The sequence below is a fragment of the Bos indicus x Bos taurus genome, chromosome 26, assembly GCF_003369695.1.
Source record: "Bos indicus x Bos taurus breed Angus x Brahman F1 hybrid chromosome 26, Bos_hybrid_MaternalHap_v2.0, whole genome shotgun sequence".
NCBI classification, from domain to species: domain Eukaryota; kingdom Metazoa; phylum Chordata; class Mammalia; order Artiodactyla; family Bovidae; genus Bos; species Bos indicus x Bos taurus.
In genome coordinates, this window is record NC_040101.1 from 28,422,671 (window position 1) to 28,435,068 (window position 12,398).

The window sequence follows — 12,398 nt, forward strand, 5'->3', positions numbered from 1 at the left end:
GGAAGCTGAGGTAGCAGGAACAGAAAGAGGAAGCTGGGGCTTTACTGGGTACTGGGGTTCAGCCATCCTGTCCTAAATGAGGAGCCCTGCCAACATGGGCATTGAGGTACTGGCCTGCAGGCATCCTGCATCTGAGCTCAGGTGGGTCCTCAGAGCACCTGCTGCCCCTTCCCCCATCCAAACCACCCAAACTTAGGCCCTGTAGCCACCCTAATCTTGGGGAGACATAGCTGTTAAGAGAATGCATAGGGGCAGATATAGTCTTCTCTGGTGGCTTTGTGGTAATGAATCCTCCTGCCAATACAGGAGACGCAGGTTCGATCCTTGGGTTTGGAAAATCCCCTGGAGGAGGAAATGACAACCCACTCCACTATTTTTGCCTGGAAAATTCCATGGACACAGGAGCCTGGGGGCTACAGTCCATGGGGTCACAAGGAGCCCGAAACACATGCACACACTTGCATGGCGGGCAAGTCAGTACTTAAGAGTTATCTGGGCAACGTGTGGCCTATATAAAAATTGATAAACAGAAGCCTTAATTAAATAGACTTGGGAGACCAGAATGGGGAGTTCCCATGCCCTATGACAACATCAAAGACCTCCTCCTATTTGCTGACATAGGGAGCAAAATTTGCTGTCCCAAATGCTTCTCTTCAGCATGGGAATGAATTTAGGCTGATTATTTTTGATGGGTGACAGGGCTTGAATCTGGACTGGACACGTAGGAGGAGAGACAGTGGGATTTGGGGAACACCAGGTCTGGGAGTATAGGGGCCACCAGAATCAACCAGTGAGCCACGGGTTTGTGCGAAGACGGGAAAAACAAGGAGAAGTCGAGGGGAAGATACAGGATTTGAGCGAGATTTGGGGGGCTCGGAAATAAGGTGGATGGGAATACACTGGGTTGGGCCAAACGTCCTTGGTCTGGGCAGACAAGGAACTAGGAGGGCATACAGTCAGTCGGTGAGACTCCACCCATGGCGTAATCTTCATGCCTAACTCCTCCCTACCCTCAAAAAAAAATGGCCGCCGCGAGAACCCGTCCAAAACCCTGAGACAAATGGGACTGGAAACAGAAGCCCCGCCCACTTGTGGGCAATTGCCCTTCTTAAAAATGGCCACCACAGCGCTTCTGGAAGTGAACCGCTCTGGGCCCCGCCTTTGATCTCGTTGGTGGGGCTGGGGGCATGCGAGCTGCACCGCGCGGGACAAGTCGCCGGCGGCGCCCGACGGAGCAGGTGATTCCCCCTCCAGGCCCCGACTCAGGGCTGGAAGAGTCGCGGAGAGCATTGACCCAGGGTACCCGTCCTGTGTGTCTCCCCACGGTACCCCCGGGGCCCGCCAGACCCCCATCTCTGAGTCTCGCCGTAGCCTGTATTAAGGCGCTTTTTAGCTTGCTCAGGCCTCCCTCATCGTGTCCCCCAGGGCCGCAAGCACATCCATGTGCCCTCGGGCCCGCTATTCTGGATGCTTAGGGGTATCCCGCTAGCTCGTTTAGGGAGCTGCTGCTTCAGGGGTCGGCCATCATTGTGGCCCCACTTCCTGTACTCCCATCACCCCGCATTTATACTCCCGCCTGATTTTGGATGCCGGAGTCCCGTATACCCCTCGATCCCCTTGGTGCTTCTAAGAGCTGCATTGAGGGTCAGGGGACTATGATGTCCTCTGGAACCTGCGTTGTGTACCAGGGCCCCAGGAGCCGGGCTTCATAGAATCTGGGAGAAGCAGTGAAGACCTCGTTTCTAGACTCTCGATGCCCGGGGCTTCTTCCACTCCGCTTCCCAGGACTCCTCCCACATGGCCTACTGGTCTCCCTCCACCTGGGGCACATCCCCACCTGAAAGGAACAACATAGTACTTCTTTCCCCAGTTTCACTTAAATTTGTTTGGGGAGGGGAGGAGGCATTATGGAGCATCTGGAGAGTTCAGGGCTGTGCGCTCCCGGAGATGCTCCCAGGCCACCTGGCCAGTGAGGATGGGGCAGTCATTGTTGGCTCCAAAGGGGAAGTGAGTCGGCAAAGGGGCAAAGACATTCTGAGTGGGGAGAATGGTGTGAGCAAAGATTCTGAGGTAGGCAAGAGGCCTAGCCAAGCAGGAGAGGAGGATCAGAACATAGGTTGGGGACAGACCCTTTGCATCATGAAAGGTGGTGTAGTATGGTGGTTAACAGTGAAGGTTTTGGAGCCAGACTGCCTGGGTATAAAGCTGCCATTAACTTCCTTTGTGACCCTGGGCAAGTTACTTAACCTCACAATGTGTCCATTTCCTTTTGGGTAAATGGGATAATATGATATATTAGTATCTATATGTTAGGGTAATTGTGAGGATTAGGTAAGTTAATACATGTAAAGAGCACAGAACAATCCCTGGCAGATCTTAAGCAGTCATCCATGAGTGCTAAGTCATTTCAGTTGTGTCCGATTCTGTGTGACCCTATACGACCCTATGGACTGCAGCCCACCAGAATTCTCTGTCCAGGGGATTCTCCAGGCAAGAATACTGGAGTGGGTTGCCATGCCCTCTTCCAGGGGATCTTCCAGACCAATGGCTCGAACCCACCTCTGTTTGTTTAGTGCCACTAGTGCCACTAGTGCCACCTGGGAAGCCCTGTAAGCAGTCAGTAAATGCTAAATATTATTACCTTCATTAGAGGTATTCAAACAAGACTCACAATAGGATGTCAGTCACATTTCATGGGTGCAACTAACCAGTGAACCCTGATTTGGAGCCCCCAGCATGTAATGGGGTTCTGAGGGCTATATCCAGAATTTGAAAAGTCTTGGGGAAATCCTGTTCTGACCCTGGAGAAGCCTGGCTGTTTGGGCTGCAGCTTCCCCAACTTAGGGACTATGAGGAGAAATATTAGGAGAAGGTGCTGGGTAGGAAAGGAATGCCAGTGAAGCCTAAGGGGTGGAGAAGGGTGAAAGAAAGAACTGGCAAGCTTTGGAGGCTGGGGAAAGTTTGGGCAGCCCAAGAACAGGAGGAAGGGGGACATTCTGTTAGGAAACAAGCCAGAGCAAAAGCTCAGGGCAGGAAGACTTTTATTTGAGCACAGTGAGGTGTTTCCCATGAATAACTTCTTGGACCTTGGCTAGAAGCTAGGCATCAGCCACATCCCTGAGAGCTTCTTCCCTAGAAGCTTTCATGCAGCATCCATGGACCTTGGTCCTCGCAGAGGTTGGCAGACAACTGCTAGCAGCCAGGAGTGGTATAACCTGGGGTGGATGTTGGTCTCCACAGGGGGCTGACTTCTTGGGGGAGCAGCATGATGGATCTGGTATGCCTGGTCTGAGCAGTTACACTCCTCGCCAAGGCCCATACTAGGGTCTGAAGCAAGAGGCTGGCCTCCCCTGGTAGGATAGGGCTTCTCAGTTCTGCTGTCCCAAGTGACCCTGTACTGTCACAGCAACTCTGTGTTACCAGTCAGGGGACCAGGGAACTGTGATCATAGATGGCAGCCCTATCTCAACCCAATTGGAGGTCTTGACATCCTCCTATTCCCAAAGTAGCCCCTCGAATATACACTCAACTAGAAAGTCCTGGATTTATCTCTTGACTACTACAGTCAAGCCAGGTGACTCTGGGCAAGTCATTAAACCCACTGAGCTTCAATCTCTTCATTTGTGAAGTGGGAAGTAACTTTGTTGAGTGTACATTGATCAGTAAACCAGGTGTGTAGTCTCTACGCTCATGAAGCAAGTGGAAGAATCATTACACATTGCCCCAGTAATTTTTTAAATTATAGCTATAAAAGGTGTTGCTAAATAAGGAAAAGTGTAGTCGGCAGTAATGGTGTAAGATAGAGACCAAACCAGTTCTAGAGGGTCAGGAACAGCATCCCTTGAAGGAAACTGTAAAATGAAACCTGAGAGGTAAGAGGAGTTAGCAAGTGAAGGTGTGGACGCAGCAGGTTACCCAGGCAGAGGACACAGTTCATGCAGAGACTCTTGCTGTGAAAAAGCTGGAGTGCTGGCAAGGTGAAAGCAAGCCAGGGTGGAGGGGAGTGATCTGGGTGGGGAGGGGGGCGGGCAGTGGTACATGACGGCTGGAGAGACAGAGGCAGGAATAAGGCCCTGAACTGAGGGCCACAAAAAGAATCTGGACTAATCTGGAAACAGGAAATCATGGATAGATGTTATGCAGGAAGAACATGATTTTTTGTAAAGATTGTACAGCCATGATGTTTGTGGAAAATAGGTTGTTGGCGGAAAGATGGTGGTCAGGAGAACGACTGGGAAACTTGCAGTTAAGGCAAGAGATGGAGCTCAGTGGGAGGAGAGATGGAGAGAAGTAGATATGTTGAGAGATAATGGTCAGGGCTTGGTGACTGATTGGATGTGGGAAGGCAGACGGTAGGATGGTGTTAGGGATCCTCACAGCATCTGGTCTCAGACTTATGGCAGGAACAGCTGGGTACATGGACAGGTATACACAGGGGACAGGGACAGCCTTGGAGGAGTAGACAACTTGGGAGAATGTCAGTTTGGAACACGTTAAGTCATCCCCGTGGAGGTGTCATAGAGATAGATGTACAAGTGTGTAGCTCAGAGGAGGAGGCTGGACTAGAGAATTAGACATTTGGGAATTGGTGACATGGAGTTGGAACAAGAAGATGTGGGCCCAGATGAGATCTTCCAGAGACAGAGGGTGCAGACTGAAGAAAGAGGAGAAGCAGCTTTGAGCCTGAGCTTTGCTGCCACAGTTAGAGGGGAAAAAGAGGAGAGGGGGCAGGGATGGCCTGAGAAGTAATGGCTAGGGAGGTGGAAGAGAAACAGGAGGACGTGATGCCTCCTAGACCAATACTGATGCTGCTGAAAGGGCAAATATGAGGTGACAGTATAAGAAATGGCCGTTCTCTCTTTCTTGATAAAAAATGGATATTGGCAAATTCATATGGTTCAACCTAATTAGACCAATTAGGGCTTCCCAGGAGCTCAGCAGTAAAGAATCTGCCTGTAACACAGGAGATGTGGGTTCAATCCCTGAGTTGGAAGATCCCCTGGAGAAGGAGATGGCCACCCACTCCAGTATTCTTGCCTGGGAAATCACATGGACAGAGGATCCTGGAGGGCTATAGTCCATGAGGTTGCGTAAGAGTTGAACACAACTTAGCCACTAAACAACAAAAACAATTAGACCAAAACCTGAAAACAGTAACTCCTGACCTTAGCCTGAGAAGATTTGGTAGAGATGTTGGAGCAGAAGCCAGACTGAAGCTGGGGAGAAGTGGCTAGCATGGAGAATAATAAGGCAGCAGACTTGACCGGGACCTGGTGACTGACTGACTGCAGCAGGTGGGGTTGAGAGAGGGTGAGGCTCTGGGTAACCCCCAAGTTCAGGTTTGGCAGCTGAGCAAGTTGTGTCAGCTAGTGAAACAGGAGGAGGTACCTGTTTGGAGGAGGTATACACAGACAGAAAGGATATGGTGAATTGGGGGTAGGTGCTCCTGAGTCTTCTAACTGGGATAAGCTGACATTTGGACCTGTGGATCTGGAGCAGTTTGTTGCCACCTGTATGTTCTTGACTACCAAATACAGACTTTATGGAGTCAAAAGCATGTAAGCAGGATTGAAACAAGTCAATAAGTATTTATCAAGCACCTACTAAGTGCAGGCATTTTTCTAAGTGCTACTGCTACTGCTAAGTTGCTTCAGTTGTGTCCAACTCTGTGCGACCCCAGAGATGGCAGCCCACCAGGCTCCCCGGTCCCTGGGATTCTCCAGGCAAGAACACTGGAGTGGGTTGCCATTTCCTTCTCCAATGCATGAAAGTGAAAAGTGAAAGTGAAGCCGCTCAGTCGTGTCCGACTCTTATTGACCCCATGGACTGCAGCCTACCAGGCTCCTCCATCCATGGGATTTTCCAGGCAAGAGTACTGGAGTGGGTTGCCACTGCCTTCTCCCTCTAAGTGCTATGCTAAGTCACTTCAGTCGTGTCCGACTCTGTGTGACCCCATAGACGGCAGCCCACCAGGCTCCCCCGTCCTTGGGATTCTCCAGGCAAGAACACTGGAGTGGGCTGCCATTTCCTTCTCCACTCTAAGTGCTAGGGCTATACCAAAGGATAAGACAAAGTCCCTCCCAACTCCCTCTTCTTGAAGCTTATGTTTTATGGGGGAGGAGAGACAATAAGCAAATAAACATAAAAATAACATTAAACTGTAGTATATGCCATGTAGAAAATAAAGCAGAGAAAGAGATTGGGGAGTATGGGGAATGCTTATTTTTGGTAGGTTAGTCAGGGACAGTCTCTCTGGAGGCAGCATTTGAGCAGAGCCCTGGCAGAGGTGAGGGGATGAGCCATGTGGATATCTGGAAGAGATAGGCAGGAAGAAGCTGGGCGAGTTTGAAGGACCCCAAGGATGCTGGTGGAGTGAGCTAGGAGGGAGTGGTGAGGTTGGAAGGTAGGCAAAGGCCAGATCTTCTAGGACGTCGTAGGCCTTGGGAACGAGAATGGACAGCCTCTGTAGATAGCCCCAAGCTGCTGGAGGGCAAGGACCAGGCAGGGAGATAGAATTCATGAAAGACTTCCTCTTCTATCTGGGCCCCAGAGCCAGAAAAGCCCCTTTGTCTGAAGGGTGGGTGGCCCATTCTGGGTGGGGGGATGGCTATGCTCAGTCCTGAGGCCTGCTCCTTGGGGGGCTGGACAATGGGCCCCTTGTGGCTGGACTTGGGGGCCCAGTGGCCCTCTCAGTGATGGGATTCCTCAGCCAGGAGGCATGTGACCTCAAGACCTTGGCGTCTTCCCAGAAGATCTGGGCCTACTTCTGGGGAGTGGGGTGGGGAGATGGGGAGAGATCAGGGGGAGGGAGGAGGGAAACCTCCACTCTGAAAACTTTCTCCTGAGACAGTGTCCTGTCCTGTCTCAGGCTGGAGGAGGTGGAGAGAGAGGGAGGCGGGGGGGCTGTGGCTCTGCTTGAGGGAGCGGGGGAGGACCAGAGAGTTGGAAGCTACAGGCAACTTCAACAAATGGTTTCCACAGCAGGGCAGGAGGGAGGAGCTGGCTGCCCCCGGACCTGGTGGGCAGGGGCAGGCAGAAGAGGGCCTGACAAGCCTCCATCTTGTATCCCTTCAGCAGAGGAGAGAGCATGGAGCTGGAGAGGATTGTCAGTGCAGCCCTTCTTGCCTTTGTCCAGACGCACCTCCCAGAGGCCGACCTCAGGTAGGAGCTGCTCTCCTAGAAGGGTCATGCTTGGGCCAGTGCTGGAGTAGCTGGGCAGGACTCTGGACCCTGGCCAGTGGAGAGACTGGGGTGGGAAGCACTCAGCCCTGTTCCTGAGATGTGGAAGGGCTGAGTATGATCTGCTGGTGTGGCCTTGCCTCTCATCCTGTTCCCGTCACCCTTGTTGAACAAAGGGGAGACCAGATCTCTGAGGAAGGGGGAGGGTGGGATACTCTCCAGGCTTCAGGCTTGAGGTCTGCCTCATCGTCCCCAGGAAGCCAGGAGCTGGAGTCCCAGGCTAACAGGGCTTGTCTTTTCCCTTCCTGCAGCGGCTTGGATGATGTCATCTTTTCCTATGTGCTCGGGGTTCTTGGGGACCTGGGCCCCTCAGGCCCATCAGAGGAGAATTTCGACATGGAAGCCTTCACTGAAATGATGGAGGCCTATGTGCCTGGCTTCGCCCACATCCCCAGGTGGGGCCTGGCTGGGGCCAAGAGGACGAGGGGGGCTGGCAGATGGTGGAGGGTGGTAGAGTTGTCCTTTAACCACCCTCCTGGTCTTTTCAGGGGTACAATAGGGGACATGATCCAGAAGCTCTCAGGGCAGTTGAGTGGTGCCAGGAACAAAGGTGAGCCTGGGAATTGGGCCCCTGGGTGACTCAAACTGCCTCCTCCAAAGCCCTGGCAAACCTGTTGCTCTTTCTGCCCCTTTAAGAGAATGTGCAGCCACAGAGCTCCGAGGTCCAAGGTCAGGTATCTATCTCCCCAGAGCCCCTGCAGCGGCCCGAAAAGCTCAAAGAAGAGACGATGTCTTCTGCTGGGGACACCCAAGATGAGGTACTGGTAGAGGAGGGTACCAGTGAAGGAGCTCGGGGGGCTGGAAAGGAGGAAATAGTGCCTTTTGTCAACATTTATGCCCACAGGCAGCCGGCCCTGAGGAAGAGCTGCTGCCAGGGGTGGACGTACTCCTGGAGGTGTTCCCCACCTGTTCAGTGGAGCAGGCCCAGTGGGTATTGGCCAAAGCTCGAGGGGACTTGGAAGAAGCTGTGCAGATGCTGGTAGAGGGGAAGCAGGGGCCTCCAGCCTGGGATGGCCCCAACCAGGTAACCTCTGCTAGACCACCCCCCCCCCCCCTTGTAACCTCAGCCATGCTCCAGCTTAGTGTTAAGCCCCTGCCCCTAGCCTAGCCCCATTTGCTTCCCCTGCTGGTACCCTAGGCCCTACACCTGGCTTCTCTCTGCAGGACCTGCCTAGGCGTCTCAGAGGCCCCCAAAAAGATGAGCTGAAATCCTTCATCCTGCAGAAGTGAGTCTGGGCTGGGCAGGGCTGGGACCTTTGGGGTCTTCCCAGGGTGGCAAGAGCTTCACCCAGCCAGTTTTTGGCAGGTACATGATGGTGGATAGTGCAGAGGATCAGAAGATTCACCGTCCTATGGCTCCTAAGGAGGTGAGACAATCGGGGTCGTGGAGCGGGCACATCTGTCTCCAGGCTTCTGCTGCTCACTGCCTGATTGCCTGACAGGCTCCCAAGAAGCTGATCCGATACATCGACAACCAGATAGTGAGCACCAAAGGGGAGCGATTCAAAGATGTGCGGAACCCTGAGGCTGAGGAGATGAAGGCCACATACATCAACCTCAAGCCGGCCAGAAAGTACCGCTTCCACTGAGGCACTTGCCAGACTCTGCCCGAGCCATCTAGGCACAGATCCCAGAGGGATGCAGGAGCCCTACACACGACACAGGGCCCGCCCTAACTCCTGTCCCCCTTCCTTCCCAACTTCCTTGCTCTACTGTGTTAACCTCCTCTTGGAGCTGCCACAGGCACAGTAAAGGTAGCCCCAGGAAGATGTGAGTGCATTCTGGTCATTTCATAGCTGGGGTGCTGGAATACTGTGTCTCTCCCAACTTTACATCCCCTATCTCCAATAGGGCAGCGGCACCAGGCAAGAGGGGGTAAAAAGCTCTTTATTTGAAGCTCTAGGGTGGGGCCGGGCACTGGCCTCTCACCGGAGGCCCCCACAGTTCAATTTCCTTACAGTTCGCAATGAGGCCCCGGCCACACAGTCCAGCTGTGCCCATCGGCAGGCGGGTCAGACCTGCAGGTTGACAAAGGGTGCAAAGCCCACCATGTCCTGCAGCAGTACCAGGGCCTGATGCAGCGGCGGCTCGACGTCGATGTCCACACCGCGCTTCCGCAGGCGGCTTAGGCTGGGCTCGGCCACGTGGTGGCAGTGCCGCACCCGCAGCGAGCGCAGCGCAGGGCAGTACTCTGCCAAAGTCCTGGGGGAGGAGCAGGGGGAGGCAAAGGGCGTGAAGCCGCTACACACGCGGTGGGGGAGCCAGCAGAGCCCAGTCTTCCTCCAGTTGTGGCATGCTTCCCTCCGAAGGGGCCTAATTTGAGGTCAATACACTCAATGCCTCCAGTGAACCAGAGACTTCATGCCCCAGGATTGCAAGGTTTTCCCCTTGTTGAAGAATAGCCAGAAATCTGACTTTGTTTCTGAAATCTCCCAAGGTGTAAATACGAGTTCAGTAAAGTTTTTCAACTATGGGATCTCTGGCCTAGGTATTCCTGGAGGCACTTCCTGTTCAGAATGCAGTTCCGTGCTAGTAGAAAGATCCAGAAACCCCAGTTCTGCCAACTACAGCCCGCCTCTATCCCCAGAGACTTAAGCGATCGCTCTTCTCCCATCTCACCGACCCCAGGCCCAGGTACCTGATACCGTCGCTTCCGACGCGGAGGCACCCTGTTAGGTCGAGGTGCTGGAGTTCCGGGCAGTTCCGAGCCAACTCCTGGACGGCGGTATCCCCTACATTGGCGTTGACCGCTAGGGAGAGGTTGCGAAGGCCTGCGCCGCGCCTCTGCGCCAGGTATACGATGGCCTCATCCTTGAGCTGTCGGCAGGCGGTGAGGTCCAGCTCCTCCAGGGCCGGACAGCGGTCAGCGAGGCCGCGCAGCGCCAGCCCATCTACCCAGTCACAGTGCGCGAGCGAAAGGCGCTGCAGGCGGGGGCAGCCCTCGGCCAGCGCCCCCAGCGCGCGGCGGCTCAGTTGCCCGCAGCCGGCCAGCGCCACACTCCGCAGCTGCGGATTCCGCGCCAACACCGGCACCAGATCCTCGTCCGACAGCCATTCGTGACACGGCGCCAGCGCCAGCTCCTGCAGCCCCTCGGCGTCCCGCAGCAGCCAGGCCAATGCGGCCCGTGGAATCTGCGGACCCACCTATGGGCGGGGAGGCACCTCGACTCTCAGCTGTTCCCGGGGGAGGACTCTGCCTACTCGCCCCTGAGGAGTTCTTTCCTGGCAGCAGGTTGCCCTCGGGGCTTGGCACCTGCCCTCCCAGGAGAGACCCTACGCGCCCTCAAGTTGATCCCTGGTACTCCCCCATTGAGAGTACTTCTCGCTGGGTGGATCGCTTCCCAGGCATTCCTAGAGGCCCACGGGCGATCTGGAAGGGTAGACAGAGGGGCTGGGGTCTGGGGGCTGGATGTTCCGGGCTGGAGACTGGGGGGTGGGGGCGGGGCGCGCGCGGGGTGGCGGGGGGCGGGGGGGGCAGTATCCAGAAGGGGGCGGGGCTCCAGCCCCAGGCTCACCTGAGCGGCGTCGAAGCGGCGCAGCCGGGCGAGGTGCAGTTGCACTAGCGCCCGGAAAGCCCGACTGACGCGCTGCAGCCAGAGCAGCTGGCGCAGCGGCACCCGGCTCAGGACGTGTGGGAGCAGCACGTCTTCCCAGGGCAAATCCAGGAGCCTGTGGGTAAAAGGGCGTTGGCGGCGGCGTCCCCGGGTCACTGTTACCTGCGAGTCCGCCTCCGTTATGCTCCTGAGCCTAGGCTCCTAAAAGCGGCCCCCAGGCCCGGCCCTGGTTCAGCTCCACTCCCCCAGGCCCTTCTTCCCTCTCTCGGCCCCTCCGGTGCTAGGTACCTGACGGCTCCGGGCTCTTGCTCCCCTCCGGACGGGTCCATCGGTGGCTCCATCGGCTGCCTACTGCGCGTGCGCAGTAAGGTCTTCTCGCTGTGGCCTTGGAGCAGGCGCAGCAAACCCGCCTTCTTGCGCTACAGAGACAGACCGATTCAATCGAGTGCCGGCTCACTGAGGCTCCTATCTGAAAGCGTTCCGGATGGATCCCGAAACCGAAGGCGGAACAGACCGGTGGTGTAAACTGAGACCTCGCTTTCTCCGCTATAGGGCTTGAGACTGGAGGCTGAAGAATACGATGGTTCAGCAGAGACTGACTTTTTTCGTTTTGGGCCAGTGGCCGCGTCTAAGTGAAGTGATGGGAGGAGCAGGCAAAGTCAAATGTATAAGGGGCGGGGCCAAGATTCTAAGGTTCTGGGCCTGCTTTCTCTGCCCTCTGGTCGCGTTTAGCGAGTTTGAAAAATGGGGAGAAACTGTCCAGGCTCTCATTGTTTGACACGGAGTGGATATCCAAGAATTAGTGAATGAATTGAAGGGGCAAAGTTAGAATTTATGTTCCTTAATGAAGCAAATTTGCCCAAACCTCCCATCCCTGGTTGATTGTGAGGTACAGAGCTATTCAACCCCTTCCACTCCCAGAAGATTTGGAACGGGTTTACGCCTTTTGGGGAGAAATGTTGGAGGCGAGAAGGATTATATCTCCAGCTAGGTCCCTTTCCTTTACCCGAGAGGTCTGGAATCCTGAGAAGAGTAAATGTTCAGGTCGGCCCACCAAGAATATTGCTTCTTGGTTGGCCTGGCGTTGGTCTGGGGATTTAGTTGTGGGGTCTAAGATTGGGCCCGCCCAAGGGCAGCGGCCCCTCAGACCTCTCGGTTCAGACTGTGGGTCGTCCTCTCACCGCGTCCCCAGATCCTAGTTCAGAGTCCGCTCCAGGGAACATCTGGAGCAGTGCTTTCCCCATCATCCATTGTCAGGGAGGGTGTGAAAGACGCAGAGGGCTACTGCTGTCCCTAGAGCTCCCCCACCCTCACACCCGCCTTAGCAGGGTTGCATTCTCCCTTCGTGCAACCGTTTCACCTGCCTCTTCATAACGAAAACTGCTTCCCATCCATTACCAGGGTTTCAGGCACCTCTGCAAGGTGGACAGGTCTGTTCCGTCAATCCACTTTAAAGATGAAACCGAGGCCCTGGAGAGGAAGCACCTTTTCAGGGGTCAAGCGAATCGGGATAGAGAACTCAGGCATCCTGTTTTTCCCCGAATTCCTTTCACACTCCTCCAACCTCCCCCACCCCCACTCCCATGCTGCTGAGAAGAGAGTAAA

The 12,398-nt window shown here is 54.9% G+C and overlaps 2 protein-coding genes across 6 annotated transcripts; one reads left to right on the forward strand and one right to left on the reverse strand.

Moving 5' to 3' along the window:
* Window positions 1-1,102: 1,102 nt before the first annotated feature.
* CUEDC2 (CUE domain containing 2) lies at window positions 1,103-9,006 on the forward strand. 5 transcript variants are annotated; one of them, XM_027529482.1, is made up of 9 exons: window positions 1,103-1,238; window positions 7,075-7,161; window positions 7,491-7,634; window positions 7,728-7,789; window positions 7,876-7,997; window positions 8,084-8,263; window positions 8,404-8,465; window positions 8,546-8,606; window positions 8,682-9,006. In XM_027529482.1, the coding sequence occupies exons 2-9, from the start codon at window positions 7,088-7,090 to the stop codon at window positions 8,826-8,828; spliced, it is 852 nt and encodes a 283-aa protein (XP_027385283.1). In that variant the 5' UTR covers window positions 1,103-1,238; window positions 7,075-7,087; the 3' UTR covers window positions 8,829-9,006. The 5 variants fall into 5 exon arrangements, with proteins under 5 accessions (XP_027385283.1, XP_027385285.1, XP_027385286.1 ...); XM_027529484.1 differs by having other exon boundaries at window positions 1,116-1,299; XM_027529485.1 differs by having other exon boundaries at window positions 1,116-1,299; window positions 7,078-7,161.
* A 100-nt stretch (window positions 9,007-9,106) lies between these two features.
* Window positions 9,107-12,282, reverse strand: FBXL15 (F-box and leucine rich repeat protein 15). Its single transcript, XM_027529480.1, has 5 exons — window positions 12,158-12,282; window positions 11,082-11,212; window positions 10,755-10,908; window positions 9,878-10,383; window positions 9,107-9,441 (listed from the first exon to the last, which is right to left on the reverse strand). Exons 1-5 carry the CDS (start codon window positions 12,182-12,184, stop codon window positions 9,252-9,254), a joined length of 1,008 nt encoding a protein of 335 aa, XP_027385281.1. The 5' UTR covers window positions 12,185-12,282; the 3' UTR covers window positions 9,107-9,251.
* Window positions 12,283-12,398: the final 116 nt, after the last annotated feature.